The following is a 14964-nucleotide window of genomic DNA, read 5'->3' on the forward strand; positions in this document are numbered from 1 at the left end:
CCAAGTAGAGACAGAGGGAAAGGGACATCGTAATTCAGGGATTACCTGTCTTCTGCCCCGTTGGATCTCGGATCCTGTCAGAGGCAATGGTCTTTCCCCCCGACTGCATCATTCCGACCATCTGCATCGTAATCCGGTGGTCAAACCGCAGCCCTGGATGTCTGGCGAACCACCATCGAGGGCCTGTCGGTGACAGTTCATATGACATCGTAATCGGCCCCAAGTCTCTTTGATTGGAATCAAAATAAACTTTTTCCTCTTCACTACAAATCCAAGACTTTCCAATAACTTTACTACTAAATCTGTATGAAATTCCACTGCTGTTTTCTCCTGATCCATAACCAATATATCGTCCAAGTGAATTATCAACCTTATTCCCCTTTACCTGAGTTAAGCCACTATAGTATGGAGAATCTTTGTGAAGCGCAATATGCTGATGAAAGGCCAAAGGGAAGACACACAAAAAATGTCCATAACTTCTTGTTCTGCCACAAATTCTATCTGAAATCCCTAGACAGTTTCTAGAACCCAAGGATCTTTCGTTGACTGAACCCAGTTCTAATACAATTGGCCAAGTTTGCCGCCCAACTTTAAGGAGATAAAAAAAGGTCTACACTTACCTGTGGAACCTCAGCTTCATCTCTGCCCTCGTGTATTCCTACATCACTGATCACGGTCTTTGAGGGAAAAAAAAACTCCTTCGTATACTTCTTATCCCTAATCTATATTCATGAGAGAAAAATCTTTTCGCTGTACCTTGTCCATGGCAGGGGAAGTGAGCCTTTGTTTTCCTGGCCATTCCAAGAACACGATAATTGAAGACCTTTTCAATACCTCGCTGAGATTTTTGTAGAGAGCAAAATGCAACCACAAACTTAGATTCTTTATAAAGGCGTTACAAAAAAGCATAACCGTGCTGCTGGTCCCTCTTCCTTACTAGCTAGTTCTACCTGCTTAGCACCTATTTTAATGGAATACTTTTGCGGCGTTAAATGGAAAAAGCCGTGTTAGCATTCCTCAATAAACATACTAGACGTTGAATTCATTGCCTCAATTCTTCCACATTCACATGCTTATTTATATCATAGTCCTCTTCTGCTATATCAAAAGCCTTATTCATAGGGCCACTTACATCGAGGAGTCTGTCTTTGCATGTTTGCAAATCTTTATCAAGACCTTTATGTGGATCTCTTCCAGCCTTTCCAATAAAAGGCAAAAGGAATCCATCCAGTTCAGGGGTAGCTAAAACTGTATTAGCTAAGGATGTTCTAGGACTTTCTCCGCAATCAAGCTTTCACATCTTTAGGTATTTTGTTCCTAAACCAATATTCTACATAGTAACCTACATGGTCTGAAGGGGCCCATTTTCGAGATAAAGGGTGATTTAAAAGCGTAGGTCATACGTACCATGGCCCAAAAGAGTGTTTAATGTGTCCTGGACCGTCCCATCATCTTTAGCACCAAGAGTCTTCTGTCTCTGGGCACCAACTCTTGGTCATCTGAATTAAAATCTGAGGATGAACTGACTTCAACCTCCGGACTCCCGGATGACTCATCATAGATAATCGATGTATGTTTGTAAACCTTGCCTTTCATCTGTTTACATATTTCTCAATGTCTGTGCAATCACAGAATTCCAATTCGGTCTATGCACGTTTCCTTTTCTGAGTATGACTAAAGTGTATTTCCTTTTTGCTGGTAACCTTACCCCTTTTCTTCCATCAGTGTCTGCCTCAGCTGCAGATTAAACATTCTTCTCCTCAGAATTGGCGCTCCTTTTCGTCAATACATTGCTAACTTCCTTTCCTTCCTAAAACTCCTTATGTACTAGGAATAAATTGTGGAGTACCTCCCTAGCGCTCTGACTAAACTAAATTTCCCAACTTGCTAAAATGGATGTTGAATGACATAGGCTGCACACCTATGGCAAGCCAAAGACACACAATAGCTGATGCTCCCAACCGCACATATGTCGATAACATTTAAATTGGCTGCTGCTAGACGTAGAGTAGATTTACGGCAAGCCGAACAAGTCAAAAGCAATGTGTGAAATTCATACTCGTGTAAAGACGTAACCATTTCCCTGTCCGAGCACGTGAAAGTCTTGTGTTCTGACAGGCTGCGCGCGCTCCGTTTACAGGACAGCCCGCCCTTAAAAATAAACTCCAACAGTAAGTCACTCCAAGAACAAAAGCCAAACTCCCCATAAGTATAAAAACCTGTACGTTTTAAACCATGGGAGCCGCATTATACACGTCGAAACCGAATCTCATACAGAAAGATATATACACAAATGAGCAATAAACATAGCATGAACAATGAAACTTCCCTCTCCCAAAACTCACCATATTACAATGTATTAACTCCCATTAAAGACACACATTCATACCTGATTGCAAAACACTACGCAACAATACAAACCAAAATAATTATCTGTTTGAGCAGCAGCGACAATTGAAAGGTGGATCTTGACATAAAATGTAACTAACATGGTGGGAAAATGGTGCCAAAATAGTGCTAAAATGAATAGCAAAAGGTGCTACACTGGTGGAACCATTTGGACCCTCTACACTGAACTGCATATTAGCTACTTTTCAGGTTGATTTGATCAATGTTCTTACTCTCCACTTTTGGAAAATGATATACAACAGTAGTAATGTTCTCTTGCACTACATGCCTTGAAATATGTCTATGCTTAAGACTGTTAGACCTGGCAGCCTTGGTGTGGGTTTCCCCTGCATTTTCTGTCTTTGCCTCCTGTATTTTTTCTTTGTTGGATTTCGTTTTGCTGGTTTAGAAGCTTTGGGCACTTTGCCACTGCTGTTTCAGTGGCAAATTCCAAGTGCTCCCTTTGTAAACTATTGTAGATTGGTGTTTCCATGATTGGTTTATTTGGTTTACTGTTAAGTCCCTAGTACAGTGCACTGTGTGTCCCCAGGGCCTGTAAACCAAATACGGCTTGTGGGCTTGCAGCTCTGATTGTGCCATCCACACAAGCTGCTTTCGAACAGAGTCTCAGGCCTGCCATTGCAGTGCCTGTGTACAGTGTAGTACTGCCATGTCGACCCGGCAAGTGCACCCTCTTGCCAGGCGCTAACCTTCCCTTTACTTATATATGAGTCCCCTTTAAGGTAGGCCCAAGGTACTCATGTGGGCTGGGTGCAGTGCATGTGAAAGGTAGACATGCCCTGATGTGTGTGGCATGTCCTGATAGTAAAATACTGACAAGTTCCTTTTTCACTATTGTAAGGCCATCCATCCCTTAGGATAGAATGGGGAGTTTGCTTATAACATCTTATAAGCATAACTGTCCACGGGGACAAGATGGGAAAATAAAGTTTTATATGCCTGAACTCAGAGTATTAATATGCATCTTTTTGTGAGGGTGATTTTTACATTCTGGGTTTGAAATACCACTTTTAGAAAGTAGGTATTTTCTTTCCTAACTATCCAGTGTTACTCTGCTAGGTTGTGTATTGACTGTCTGGCTTTGGAGTGACAGCGGCTGGGGATGTGCTTGCTGTTCAGACAACCACTTAGGAGGTTAGGTATGTCCTACCTTTCCAGGGTAAGTCGGGGCTGGGCTGAATGGACCTGGGCTGCATTCAGAGTAGGGGGGGAGATTTCATTCACACCTTAATGGGCCTGGTCTGCCTTAGGCAATGGTGTCTCCACCTCCTGCCAGGAAAATGCACCAGAAAGGACAGATCTGTTTTTGGCAGGGTAAAGATCTTCTTTGCGACAGAGAGCAAAGGATTTTTTATTACAAAAAGAGGGGCCCAGACCCCAGACTTTTAGATCACTTCTGGAAATCAAGAGGAACCTTTGCCAAGGAGAAGAGCTGGAGAAACTGAGGAGTAGTACTGCCACTTTGCTCTTTGCTGTCTGGGGTTGGCCTGCAGTGGCTGTTTCTGCCAAGGAAAGGACAAGGACTTTGCTGTGTGCTCTGTCCCCTATTTAATGACGATCTCCAAGGGCTTGAAAGAGAGCTTGCCTCCTGTTCTGAACTCTCAGGGACACAAAGACTTCACCACCAGCTCCCCTGAGCTTCCTTGCTGGGAGTTCCGACCTGCTAAGAGGTACCTGCTGCGGTTATGGGCCTTTGGAGGCTGTTTGCCGCTGGGAGCTGGAAAAGTAACGCAACTTCGAGGAGCTCAACGCATCCACACCTGTTTCTGATGCATGGCCGAAGAAATTGTCGCACCGACTGCCGGGGCTCGAGAAATTGCTGCACACTGAATCCTGTGCACCGTCTCCGATGTCCGAGATCACCACACCGATTCAGACGCAGACCATGCTGTGCAGCAGCAAGAACCAACGCATCGTGCGACCGCGGATAGAGAGTGCAACACAGTGTTGTTGCCTCCTGCACCGAGAATCGACGCATCCCGATCCTCACGCATCGCATTTGGGTGCCACGCCGGCAAGAACACCGAGGTCGCAGTAAGAAACAGACGCATCACCTCCCTGCACAGTGGGAAGTTCGGGCTGGACTGTTCCCATGAGGCACAGGGTCAAGACTGATTTGCATATAGTTGGGTCTGAACTGAGGTGGCGAAGTGAGCTAAAGAATGATGATGGATTCAACCCAGATCTGTGACTGGGGGTGAGTGTCTGAAAAGCTTCAGCGCTCCATCTATCATCTCCTTGTGTTTGCTATGTTCGCCCTCAGATGGCAGGGTATGCCCCGACGTGGGTCCCTTGTTCACTTTGCCACTGGATTCAAGCTAGCCTGGCTGATGAATGGTGTTAACCAGAAAACGGTCCCAGGATGCTTGTTCTGGTGCAGGGAAGACTTGGCAGTTCATGCTAGACTGTTCCCATGAGGCACAGGGTCAAGACTGATTTTCATATAGCTGGGTCTGAACTGAGGTGGCGAAGTGAGCTAAAGAATGATGATGGATTCAACCCAGATATGTGACTGGGGGTGAGTGTCTGAAAAGTTTCCGCGCTCCGTCCATCATCTCCCTGTGTTTGCTATGTCTTCAGTGATCTCCCACAAAACAAATGTTACATCTGTGAGTGCTTTTGCGTGCAACAACTAAGGTCTTCTGGAGCCCACAAGGCTCAGATTGGAGAGAAGGAATCGGTTTTGTGTGGGTCAACATGAAAGGTGCTGAGGATCGGTGGAGCAGTCTTTTGAGATTGATTCCCACCAACTACCCCCCACAAATATTTCTGAAAGTTTGCAAGTCGAGAGGGAATCTGAAAGCGGTTTATGGGCATGCATGCATGCCCTTCGAATAGGGCCTGTGTCCTTCACACTGGGGCACAGGAGAGCATAAGAACCAAGGAGACAGCCATAAAAGATTAGTGGGTGACATTTACAGGCTGCAGAGCAGTCTCAAATTGTTATGTTAACTCTCACTGCTGTGGTAAGTGGCAGCAGAACCTCATACAGTGGCAAGTCTGTGGTCCAGACATGATGGGTAAAGCATCAGCCTGCCACACCTGACTTTGCTGGTGTTCTTCGGAGTGAAGCCTTTGACCCACATTGGGTACACCGAATCCAGGAGAGTGTGCATGTCCTGAATCCATTGACAAGTGCAGGAAATACGAACGGCTTGAATTCAGTGAACCCAAAAGCAGTATCACAATCCACAGTCGCTAAAAGAGTGCCTAGTGAGTGTGGTTGAGCTAAAGTGGATCCAGTCATCCCCTAGACTTTGCAGACATTGGCACTGACACCTTGGGTCGACAAAGGCACACCTAGTCGCAAAAGCAAAACAATAGCACTCCAGACAAATCCTACACAGATTATATGTAGATCTCTGCCGCCTCAGGATTATCTCCAAACCTAGGTGAACGGCAATCACAACCCTCCCTGCTGAAGGTGCTCCTCTCATTGAAAGACACCTAAACTGTTTTGGAACCTTCTTGGGGCTGATATTTAGAAAATATCAGTAGGGACCATGGCCGAAAAGGGGAATTTCAAGGGGGGATACTACATAGGTGGCCTGAGGAATGCTGTGTGGTGACTACATGAGGCGCTCAAGTACCTTGGTGCATGAGTTGAGGATGTGAAGGGCTGCTTTTGCCTCAACATTATCTGCAAAGTGAGAGTCTCAGAAAGAGAAAGGAGAGCAAGACCCAAACCATTTGTAGAGAACGTTAAATTAACCATCTTGAGCAACATTATCATTCCAAGTTTTTTCAGTGAAGAGGGCCCATCAAAGTGCTGCTTCTTCCCTGTAACCGGATGCATAACCTATAGCCATCAAGAACACCATCTTGATTTTAGATTGGAGATTCTGTTCTTCGGTTGACTAGACATGTGTTCCTCTTCCATATAACAATGGTAAGTGCGTGTTGTTTCCCCATTTCACATAGCCAGTAAAGACATGGCAGAACTTTTGATACTGTGAAAAGAGATTTTTAAAAGGCGATAGTAAAGTGCATGATGCTCCACCATCCAGTTTGTCGATGCTTCTTAGTGGCAATTCTGGTATATTCATTTGCCTGACCACATTTGGAACTGGTTGGAAGGATAGTACAAGAAGGGTACTGGTCAATGGCTGCAGAATCACCATAAGAGACCATAAGGTGTGAAGCTGTCATGGATTGGTTGGAACACCCTGATCAAAAGAGGAGACACTACAGAAGGAGTTGCCTCAAGAGCAACGATCTTAAGCATCTGAGACTGTAGACTGTGGCTCTGAGACAGGCTGTAGAATGCAAAGATGGTGATCTTAGAGCTGGAACCTGAACCGCATTCGGTATTGGCCAAAGTAAGAATACCCACTGTTAGTGAATAAGTGCTTGCATTGAAAGGTTTTTACCATAGCTCAATTGATCAATACTCATAATATTAAGGTAAGACTTTAGAACTTGGTGGTCTCAATAAGGGTGGTTTGGTAAGTGTTATTAGGGGAAGAGACATAAGGTGCAAGAATCAAAGGGATCCACAATGGACCTGAAAAGGGAGTTACTGCAGACTTAGGCTTGGAGCTTCATCAAAATTTTGGAGGGTAACTGTGAGCTCTGGTTAAAGGGCATGGGGAAAAGCAGTATCTAAGGAAAGAACGATGACTTCATGATGTAGGTAACAGGGATGGCAAATTAACTGTGAATTATTTCCTCGACTGAGTAGGAAAGAAAGCATTGATCACTGTGTACAGGTGCTGAAGGATTAGGAGGGAGAGGTGGACACGATTGCTGATTTTGGTGCTTTTGGTACTTTGGTTCTCTACACAAAACCTACCTGAACACTAATGTGACAGAAGTTCACGAGTTCAAGGGAGATTTAGTGAGGCCTACATGAACTTATGAAGCTACAACTACCCCTGAAATTGCGCTATCCATGGAAGAAATAGAGTAGACGACATCACAAATGCATCATGGTAAGGCACTAGAACCTTACCACCTATGTGCAAAAAGATTTCAGACGCCCTGCTCTTAATTAACTAGGCACCTACTCAACAAAATGTGGACACTGATGAAGTGTGGTGTCTTCTCCGAGATTGAGAATAGCAGCAGTCTCTAGGGCATAGACTTGAGAGACCTTTGCGCCTTCTAGAGTTCATTGTGATTGAATATGGAATCCAAGATCCTACAAAAGTACTAGTTAATAAATTGTACAAAGTGACCCTAGGTTTGGTTCTCTCTGACCAATCAGGTTTTATGCCACAAAGTTTGATGCTTTCCAATTTAAGGAGAATGTATAATATGTCTTACACACATCTAAATGAATTAACCCCTTGAACATCTTTTCACTCGAGCTTCTTCCTCAACAACATACCTTCCCTGGGTTACATCAGAATAATTCTGGTCAATCTGAGGAGCTGAGCATCTAAGTAATTGAGTGCACGGGCAATTCATGACGTTTGTACCCTAAGCACTAAGTGCTGCACTGTGTGTATGTATGATTTTCCTGTTAGTACAAGAAGAAAATGTCAGTTGTCCAATCCTGGGATTGTTAATAAGAAAGATCCACGGGAAAGAACAGCCTATCGTGTCCATCCATTGAATAGAAGTTATTTGTTCTTCTGAAACTGTGTTATGGCAAGAACTTGCTGGTGCCCCTGTGTATGTTGGATAAATGGTGTACCTCGTGGATAAACCAAGGTAGCTCACTTGACATCAAATGACCTTGTTGGGTGCCAAGATGGTTTGAAGAAGAATTCCCCCTGCCTGCTATTTTCATCTGGATCGGATTCTTTTTGACCATCAGCTTTGTCTTTTTACTTAAAGTAGAAGCTTCAGAATAAAGTACTGACATTAGGTTGTAGTAAAGTCATAATAAGAAGACCATTGGGAATTCATAATTGTTGCCTACGCAAATGCAAAAATATTTCCATTCATGAAACATTTCTTTTTAGCCCATCTGGAGGTGTACAAAGGCAAACATGTTCATTTGCTTAATTTGGGCGCTAAATCGGGCTATGGGCTTGCCTGATTACTCCCTGTCATTGTACATACAAGGGTGCAACACATGGACACCCTTACTTCAAACCTTTCTTCATAGATAAATAATTTGGAATGCACAGTGTTCAAGTGAATAGTGAACACATTACTCTGTTCTTCCCCACTGTGAAGCTGCCCACATGCTAAGCATGTATAAATGCACCATAAATATTGTAATCTTGTGGAAATGTTTAACTGAAATTTTAAGACGTGTGTAGCATGGGTATTGCATTCCCTGAGGGAAACAATGGCCTTTGGATTTACAGGATTAAGGCATTTAAATATTTAATAGAAAAGAACGGATCTATCAACCTTCTTCGCAGATCCACCTCCCCAATAAACATGCAACTTGCCTTTATGAATGTGGAGACTGGTGTGCTTTGCTTGACCTTGATGTGAAAACTTTCAAAGACCTTAGTGTATTAGGCCCTAAATGTTATCAATAAATAGCAATCTTCACAGATGTGGAAAACATTATTTTGAAGACAAAATTTGCCTGATGGCTCATTAAGAAGTTATGTGCTTTTCTGTAGTTTCTCAACTAGAAGCAGAAACCATAAAGGATTTAAATGGATCATTCATATCATCTGCACCAAGAAGATCCACAATGATGAGTGATACCGATGCAAATACCACAATGCACGATCTAGTAACATCCGAAGCGGATCAGTTTGTCAACACTGTCAGAACATCTATGAGGCTTCAAAAAGTAAAACAGAAACTGGATTCTGTAATGGTAGGTCAAAATGACATAATTTAAAAATTCTAAACTCAACTTCCTTTGGTACCCCTGGTGGATCCTACTTTCAACATTTTATGCCTCTCTTTGTTTAAGAACTGCAGCATAACTTGAGATTTTGTTTAGACTTTTTCCTTAAATTATATTAATATTTGCCCTAGAAAAGTGCCAAAAAGGTATCACAGAATAGTTCCCCATATGGTATCTGAACTGGTGAACCCTGTTCAAAAGTGTCAAGAAATACATCAAGGTGAAAGTTATGACCTATAGAGACCTAGGGGCCCATTAGGATGACGGGCGGATCGCCACAGCCCACATGGCGGTGGCGATCTGCTCGTGTTCCGACCCTGCCCGCCACCCATTTCCCCCCACCATATTACTATGGCGGACGGACCACGGCGGACGGAAAGACAGTCCTCCGCTTTTCCGCCCAGTCAACGAGTTGGCCGGGCGGAAAAGGGTTTAATATAGTGGCGGTGTCTGTTAGACACCACCACCAGCCATATTAACATTGGTGCGGAAAGATGCCTTTCCGTGGCGGCATTGCCGCCACGGAAAGGCATGTGGAAATAGACTGCGGGGGCTCGTTGCGGGACCCCAGGTACAGCCCTGCAGTTCCATGCTCAACATGGCAGGCACCGCGCTGTGTCTGCCATGTTGTGCATGGAAGTGCACAACATGCCTTCCTGGCATTGTTGCGGCTGGTGCTGAGTGCACCGTCTGCCACAATGACAGGAATGCAGAATGCGCCCGCCAGTGTGGCGGGCGCATCCTAATTGCCCCCACGGGACCCCCGCCCTTATGGCGGGCGGTCCCGTTTCCCGATAGGGTGGTGGGCTTAATGGCCCCCCTAATGTTTTGTTCAACCTATGTGTTCGATACAAATAGTGTCCTCCCAGTGCAATTCTCTATAGCCCTGAAATCACTGGGCCATTCCTTCGGCATCCATGTGTCTTGGCATTAATGCCCTATGTGTGGCAGATTAATTTCAGCCAGAGTACAGCAGCTTAGATTCTAAAATATATCTTCTTTTTATAATGTAACCCCTATTTAGCACAATCTACAATATTTACTTCTGTGCTGGATTCAACTTCGTAATCACTGCCAAAGCTCTGCAGCATACTGAACCTATTTGTTTTCAGTTGTAAATGGTATACAGTGCAGTTCGAACCTACTACCTTACAACCACAAAAAATTTACACCTCACAGGGACAGAATGCATGTCATTACTTCCCAAGTTGTTATTACATTGGGAGTCATTATGTCGCTGCCAGTACATTGGGTGTCCCTTTACATTGTGTTTTATTTTGCCTCAGAAGTGCCTTTATTTCATAATTAGGTAGGTAAGCATTATTGTATTTTATTGTTTAATTTATGTTTATTAAACATGAAAACAAGCTTCAGATAAGCATCATATAGAAGTATACATTTTTGGACTGACATATAGTACAGATACCATGTAGCGAATGGTATGGTAAGCATTATTTTAACCCTGTATTTGATATATTTGTATATGTATTCACTTATATATGCCTACACATTTTAAATAGGTATATATCTATTTAATGATATATACTTAATTCTAAATTAACAAGTTTAATACTAAAAATTTATTTTATTTACTTATATTTAGCGGTATTGTTTGCACTACCCTGACCTGTAAAAAAAAACCTTACTAACCCTAAATCTTATTATACCTGTTAGCCTTAGGGTGGTCTTCCCCCAATCTTTTTGCCTGCTCCCCTCCTATTTGCTAAAATTCTCTTTTTTTGGCTTTGTTGCTAACGGATTGGTACATTTAAGGTACTCCTAAGTCCCTAGTAAAGTGTTACAACATGTACCCAGATCCTATAAATTAAATGTTACTTGTCTGTCTGCAGCTCTTGTTGTGCCATACAATTAAGTAGCCTTTTCAAATATCACAGGCCTGGCATTGTAGCCTGTGGGCACTCTTGTTTGTTCAACAAGCTTTATTGATTTTTTATTAAAAAGGTACAACAAAGGCATGTTGGCAGTCCGTAGAAAATATGGTATTAGCAGTTTACCAATATTAAGTACAGTCCAGTCTCTAATCCACTACCTCTCCCCCACATCTCCGACAGTTTGTACAGCCATAGATGATATATCGGCCAATTTTACTGCTAAGCTGAAGTATTCCCAATATTTACACAAGATTTTCGAGAATGTTTTTGGGCACCCACGAACCTTAAAAATTGTTTTCTCTTCCCTGGCGCACCAGTCCATGCTAGCATGCCACTGACTAAACTTCAGGGGATCAGGGCATTTTCAGAGTTGCGCTATGTCCCTTTTTGCCACCAGGGTCACCATTTGTGTGCACTTTCAAACTGCCAATTTGACCTAGCAAATTAAACCTCTCTTTTCAATAAATATAACTCACCCCTAAGTTAGGCCCTTAACAGCCCATGGCGCAGGGTGCATTGTATTAAAAAAATTTGACGTGCACTCTTAAGGTTTAAATGTCCTCATGTTTCACTACTATGAGGCCTACCCCTCCCATAGGATAATACTGAGTTTCTTTTTGTTTAGGAACAGGTAGAAATATCATGTTTGGCCTCTAAAGCATTGTAATTTATAATCCTTTTTAAGGGTAAAGTCTGATTTTAAGTCATAGTTCTGACAATGGCACTTTTACAAAGTTGTCATTTTCTTGTCCTAATTATTTGGTGCACGCAGCCAGTGTCCTGGGTCACATGATTGTGATTATAATGGCAGTTGGCCTTTGTGTATTCTTCCCAAACTGCCAGACAAAGGGGGACTAGGTGTTCGCCGGATGGGAGGGGTGGAGATTTTCCTGCCTGACTTACACTTCAAAGAAACTGCCTCAGCAGTCTAAAAAAATAATTTAAAATCTGTCTTTTGTCATCCTAGACCTCTTAGAGTTTGGGCAGGAAAGAAGGAAATTCCAGAACTATAGAAGTTTCTTTCACTTTAAATCTGGCATCAGGTGTAAAAATAGGACTCTCAGACCCTCCCTTCAGTTATTTCCTAGACCTTCAGAGCCCATGCAGAAGGCCTCCCTTGTACTTCAGAAGACTGCCATGCTGCTTGAGGCCTGCTTTGTACTTCAGAGGCTGCCCTGCTGCTTGTGGCCTGCTTTGCAATTCAGAGGGAAGCCCTGCTGCTACCAGAGGACTGCCCTGTTGCTTGAACCCAGGACTGCCAGAGAGACTCCAAGGGCTAGTTGGCTATCCTCCTATTCTGACCTATAGGGACACAAAAAGATCCAACAACTTAAACCATGCACTTGGACCTTCCTGAAGTGAGTCCTGGTCTCCAAATGGTGCCCGCCTTGTCCTGGACCCTTGGAAGTGATGCTAAATGTGCCCAAATAGCCAAAACTCAATACTTGAGACTTAAAAAGTTTTATCCCAAAAGCGCTTTGAGAACAGACATGAGACCAGGACCTACCTGTTCACCGATCTTCCCAAGTTCTATCGCCAGTTAGCCTGACTTCGCCAGAGCTCCCGCTGCGTTCTTTTCCACAGCAGCAAATCCTGTCCAGCGGCTCCTCACAGAAGGTGTATTTGGCCTCATGAAGCAGCTGTCGGCTACCCCCTGCAGCTTCATCCTGCTGGAAATTTTCGACTTCCAAACAATGGACAAAGTCCAAATGCAGCTTCCCAAATGACAACCCCTCCACCTCAGGCACCGCAGGCTGCCTTTACTCGAAGAACTTTACATATTCAATTTTCCTCAAAATTTCTTCTAAGTCCGAAAGTAAGTTGAGACCGGGCACAATCCACTTTGTGCATCTGAACCACGCTCCATCGTGGTCGGACATAACTTTCGTCTTAGTCCTAGTCTTGCGCAACCAGATACCAATTGTTGGTGCTTTGAACTTTGGGCTCTAGTCTTTACTAAAACCTCAAAAAATTATAACTCCGGTCCTTCTGATTAGAGTTTTGTCTTTTTGGTGTCTAATAATTTATTACATTTTACTCTATTTTTTAAAATTAGTGTAGGATTTTTCTTGTATTGTGTTTTCACTTTAATCTTGTTTGTGAGCAGCATAAATACTTTACACATTGTCTCTAAGTTAAGCCTGACTGTTTTTGTTCTAAGCTACCAGAGGATTAAGCAAAGGTAAATTTAGTGACTTTTGTGGTTCACTCTGACAGGGATTATAATAATAATAATAATAATAAGGAAGCTTATAAAGCGCTTGGTTACGCCCAACGGCGTGTCCCCGCGCTATGGTAAGTGAGAGAACATAGAGCCCTATGCCCAGACTAGTGACGCACAGGCCTATTAATGAAGTAAGTTTTAAGCTCTCTTCTAAACCTGATCTCAGAGGGTTCCAACCGAAGCTTGAGAGGGAGTTTGTTCCAGCTCCTGTCCGCCAAGAGCCGGAAAGATCTGCCACCCAACCTGGCCTTCTTAACTTTAGGGACAAGCAACATGCCAGTCCCACTAGATCTAAGGGATCGTGCCGGCCTGTAGACAGTAATAAGACTCTGCAGGTTCCTAGGACCGATGTCTTGGGTGATGCGGTGGCATGTACATAGGGCCTTAAACACGATTCTCTTCCTGACAGGAAGCCAGTGAAGAGTGTCCAAGGCCCTTTTGGAGGCAGCCCTTCTCGGTTGCCTAAGGACCAACCGAGCCGCCGCATTTTGCATAACCTGAAGCCGGTTAAGACTTTTGACAGTGGCACCTAAATACAGTATGTTACCATAGTCTAAGCGTGAAGTAATAAGTGCATGCACTAGCGCCTTCCTGGCCTCTATCGGAAGGAGATCCATAGTTTTCGTAGACCTTTCAGGACACCAAAGCAAGTCCCCACCACACATCTGATATGGGGTTCAAAAGTGAGATCAGAATCTACCCATACACCCAGGTTCTTAGCCTGGGAGCACGGTATAGGGGCTGGATCCAAGCAAGACGGCCACCATGCCGATGACCACACAGACGCCCCCCCCCCCCCACCACCACCACGAGTCTAGTCTGGAAATTTGTATTGCGCCGAACATATCACATCCCGTGAGGGAGTCTCATGGCGCATGCGGACAATCCCAGAGAAAAGAGGAGAGATCCTATAAAAGGCAAGACCTAGCTGAAAAGCCATGTTTTCAGCAATTTTCGGATCCTCATGTGCTCGATCGTTGCACGGATGTTCAGAGGAAGTTTGTTCCATAGGAGGGGTGCCATATGGGAAAAATCACGTCCCCCATTTCTGACTGTACTCTAGATGGCGTAAGTAGGAACTTGGAGCTGGATCTCAGTTCTCGTCCGGGCTGGTACCAGGTCAATTTTTGGTTCCATTATTTGGGTCCAGTGCCATGCATATGTTTATGAACTAGACACATGATTTTAAAAATGACTCTTTTTTTTATTGGGAGCCAGTGTAAATTCTTTAGGCTTGGAGAGGAAGGAGATCGTTTTGGAAGTCCCAAAATCAGACGGGCAGCAGTGTTTTGAACAACTTGTAGCCTCTTTATATGGCACTCATTTATGGCAAGCAGGATGGAATTGCAGTAGTCTAACCTATTTATTATGAGGCCCTGCACTAGAACTTTGCGAGCTTCTTTTGGTATCCATTTGAAAGCTCTGCGGAGGCTTCGCATGATTCCAAAACAGGTCCCGACAGTGTGGTTCACATGTTCCTTCATGGATAATTTATTATCCATGTGGATTCCGAGATTGCGGACGGATTCTTTTGGGACCGGACATTCCCCCAATTCCGGGGGCCACCAGTCCTGAGTCCAATGTGCACTCGCTTGACCAAAGGTCATTATTTCAGATTTTGCACCATTTAGTTGTAAGTGGTTCAGACTCATCCAGTTTTTAACCTTGATCAGACA

At 43.8% G+C, this 14964-nt stretch overlaps 1 protein-coding gene across 1 annotated transcript in view; it reads left to right on the forward strand.

Annotated features, from left to right (window-relative positions):
* The window catches only part of AHI1 (Abelson helper integration site 1), a 665760-nt gene that overhangs the window by 435337 nt on the left and 215459 nt on the right, over positions 1-14964 (forward strand). The window contains exon 18 of the mRNA XM_086925781.1: positions 8937-9139. Within this exon, the coding sequence (XP_086781907.1) occupies positions 8937-9139 (203 nt within the window). The remainder of the gene's footprint in view (positions 1-8936; positions 9140-14964) is intronic.

The sequence above is a fragment of the Lissotriton vulgaris genome, chromosome 6 (genome assembly GCF_964263255.1).
Source record: "Lissotriton vulgaris chromosome 6, aLisVul1.2, whole genome shotgun sequence".
Taxonomy (NCBI): Eukaryota; Metazoa; Chordata; class Amphibia; order Caudata; family Salamandridae; genus Lissotriton; species Lissotriton vulgaris.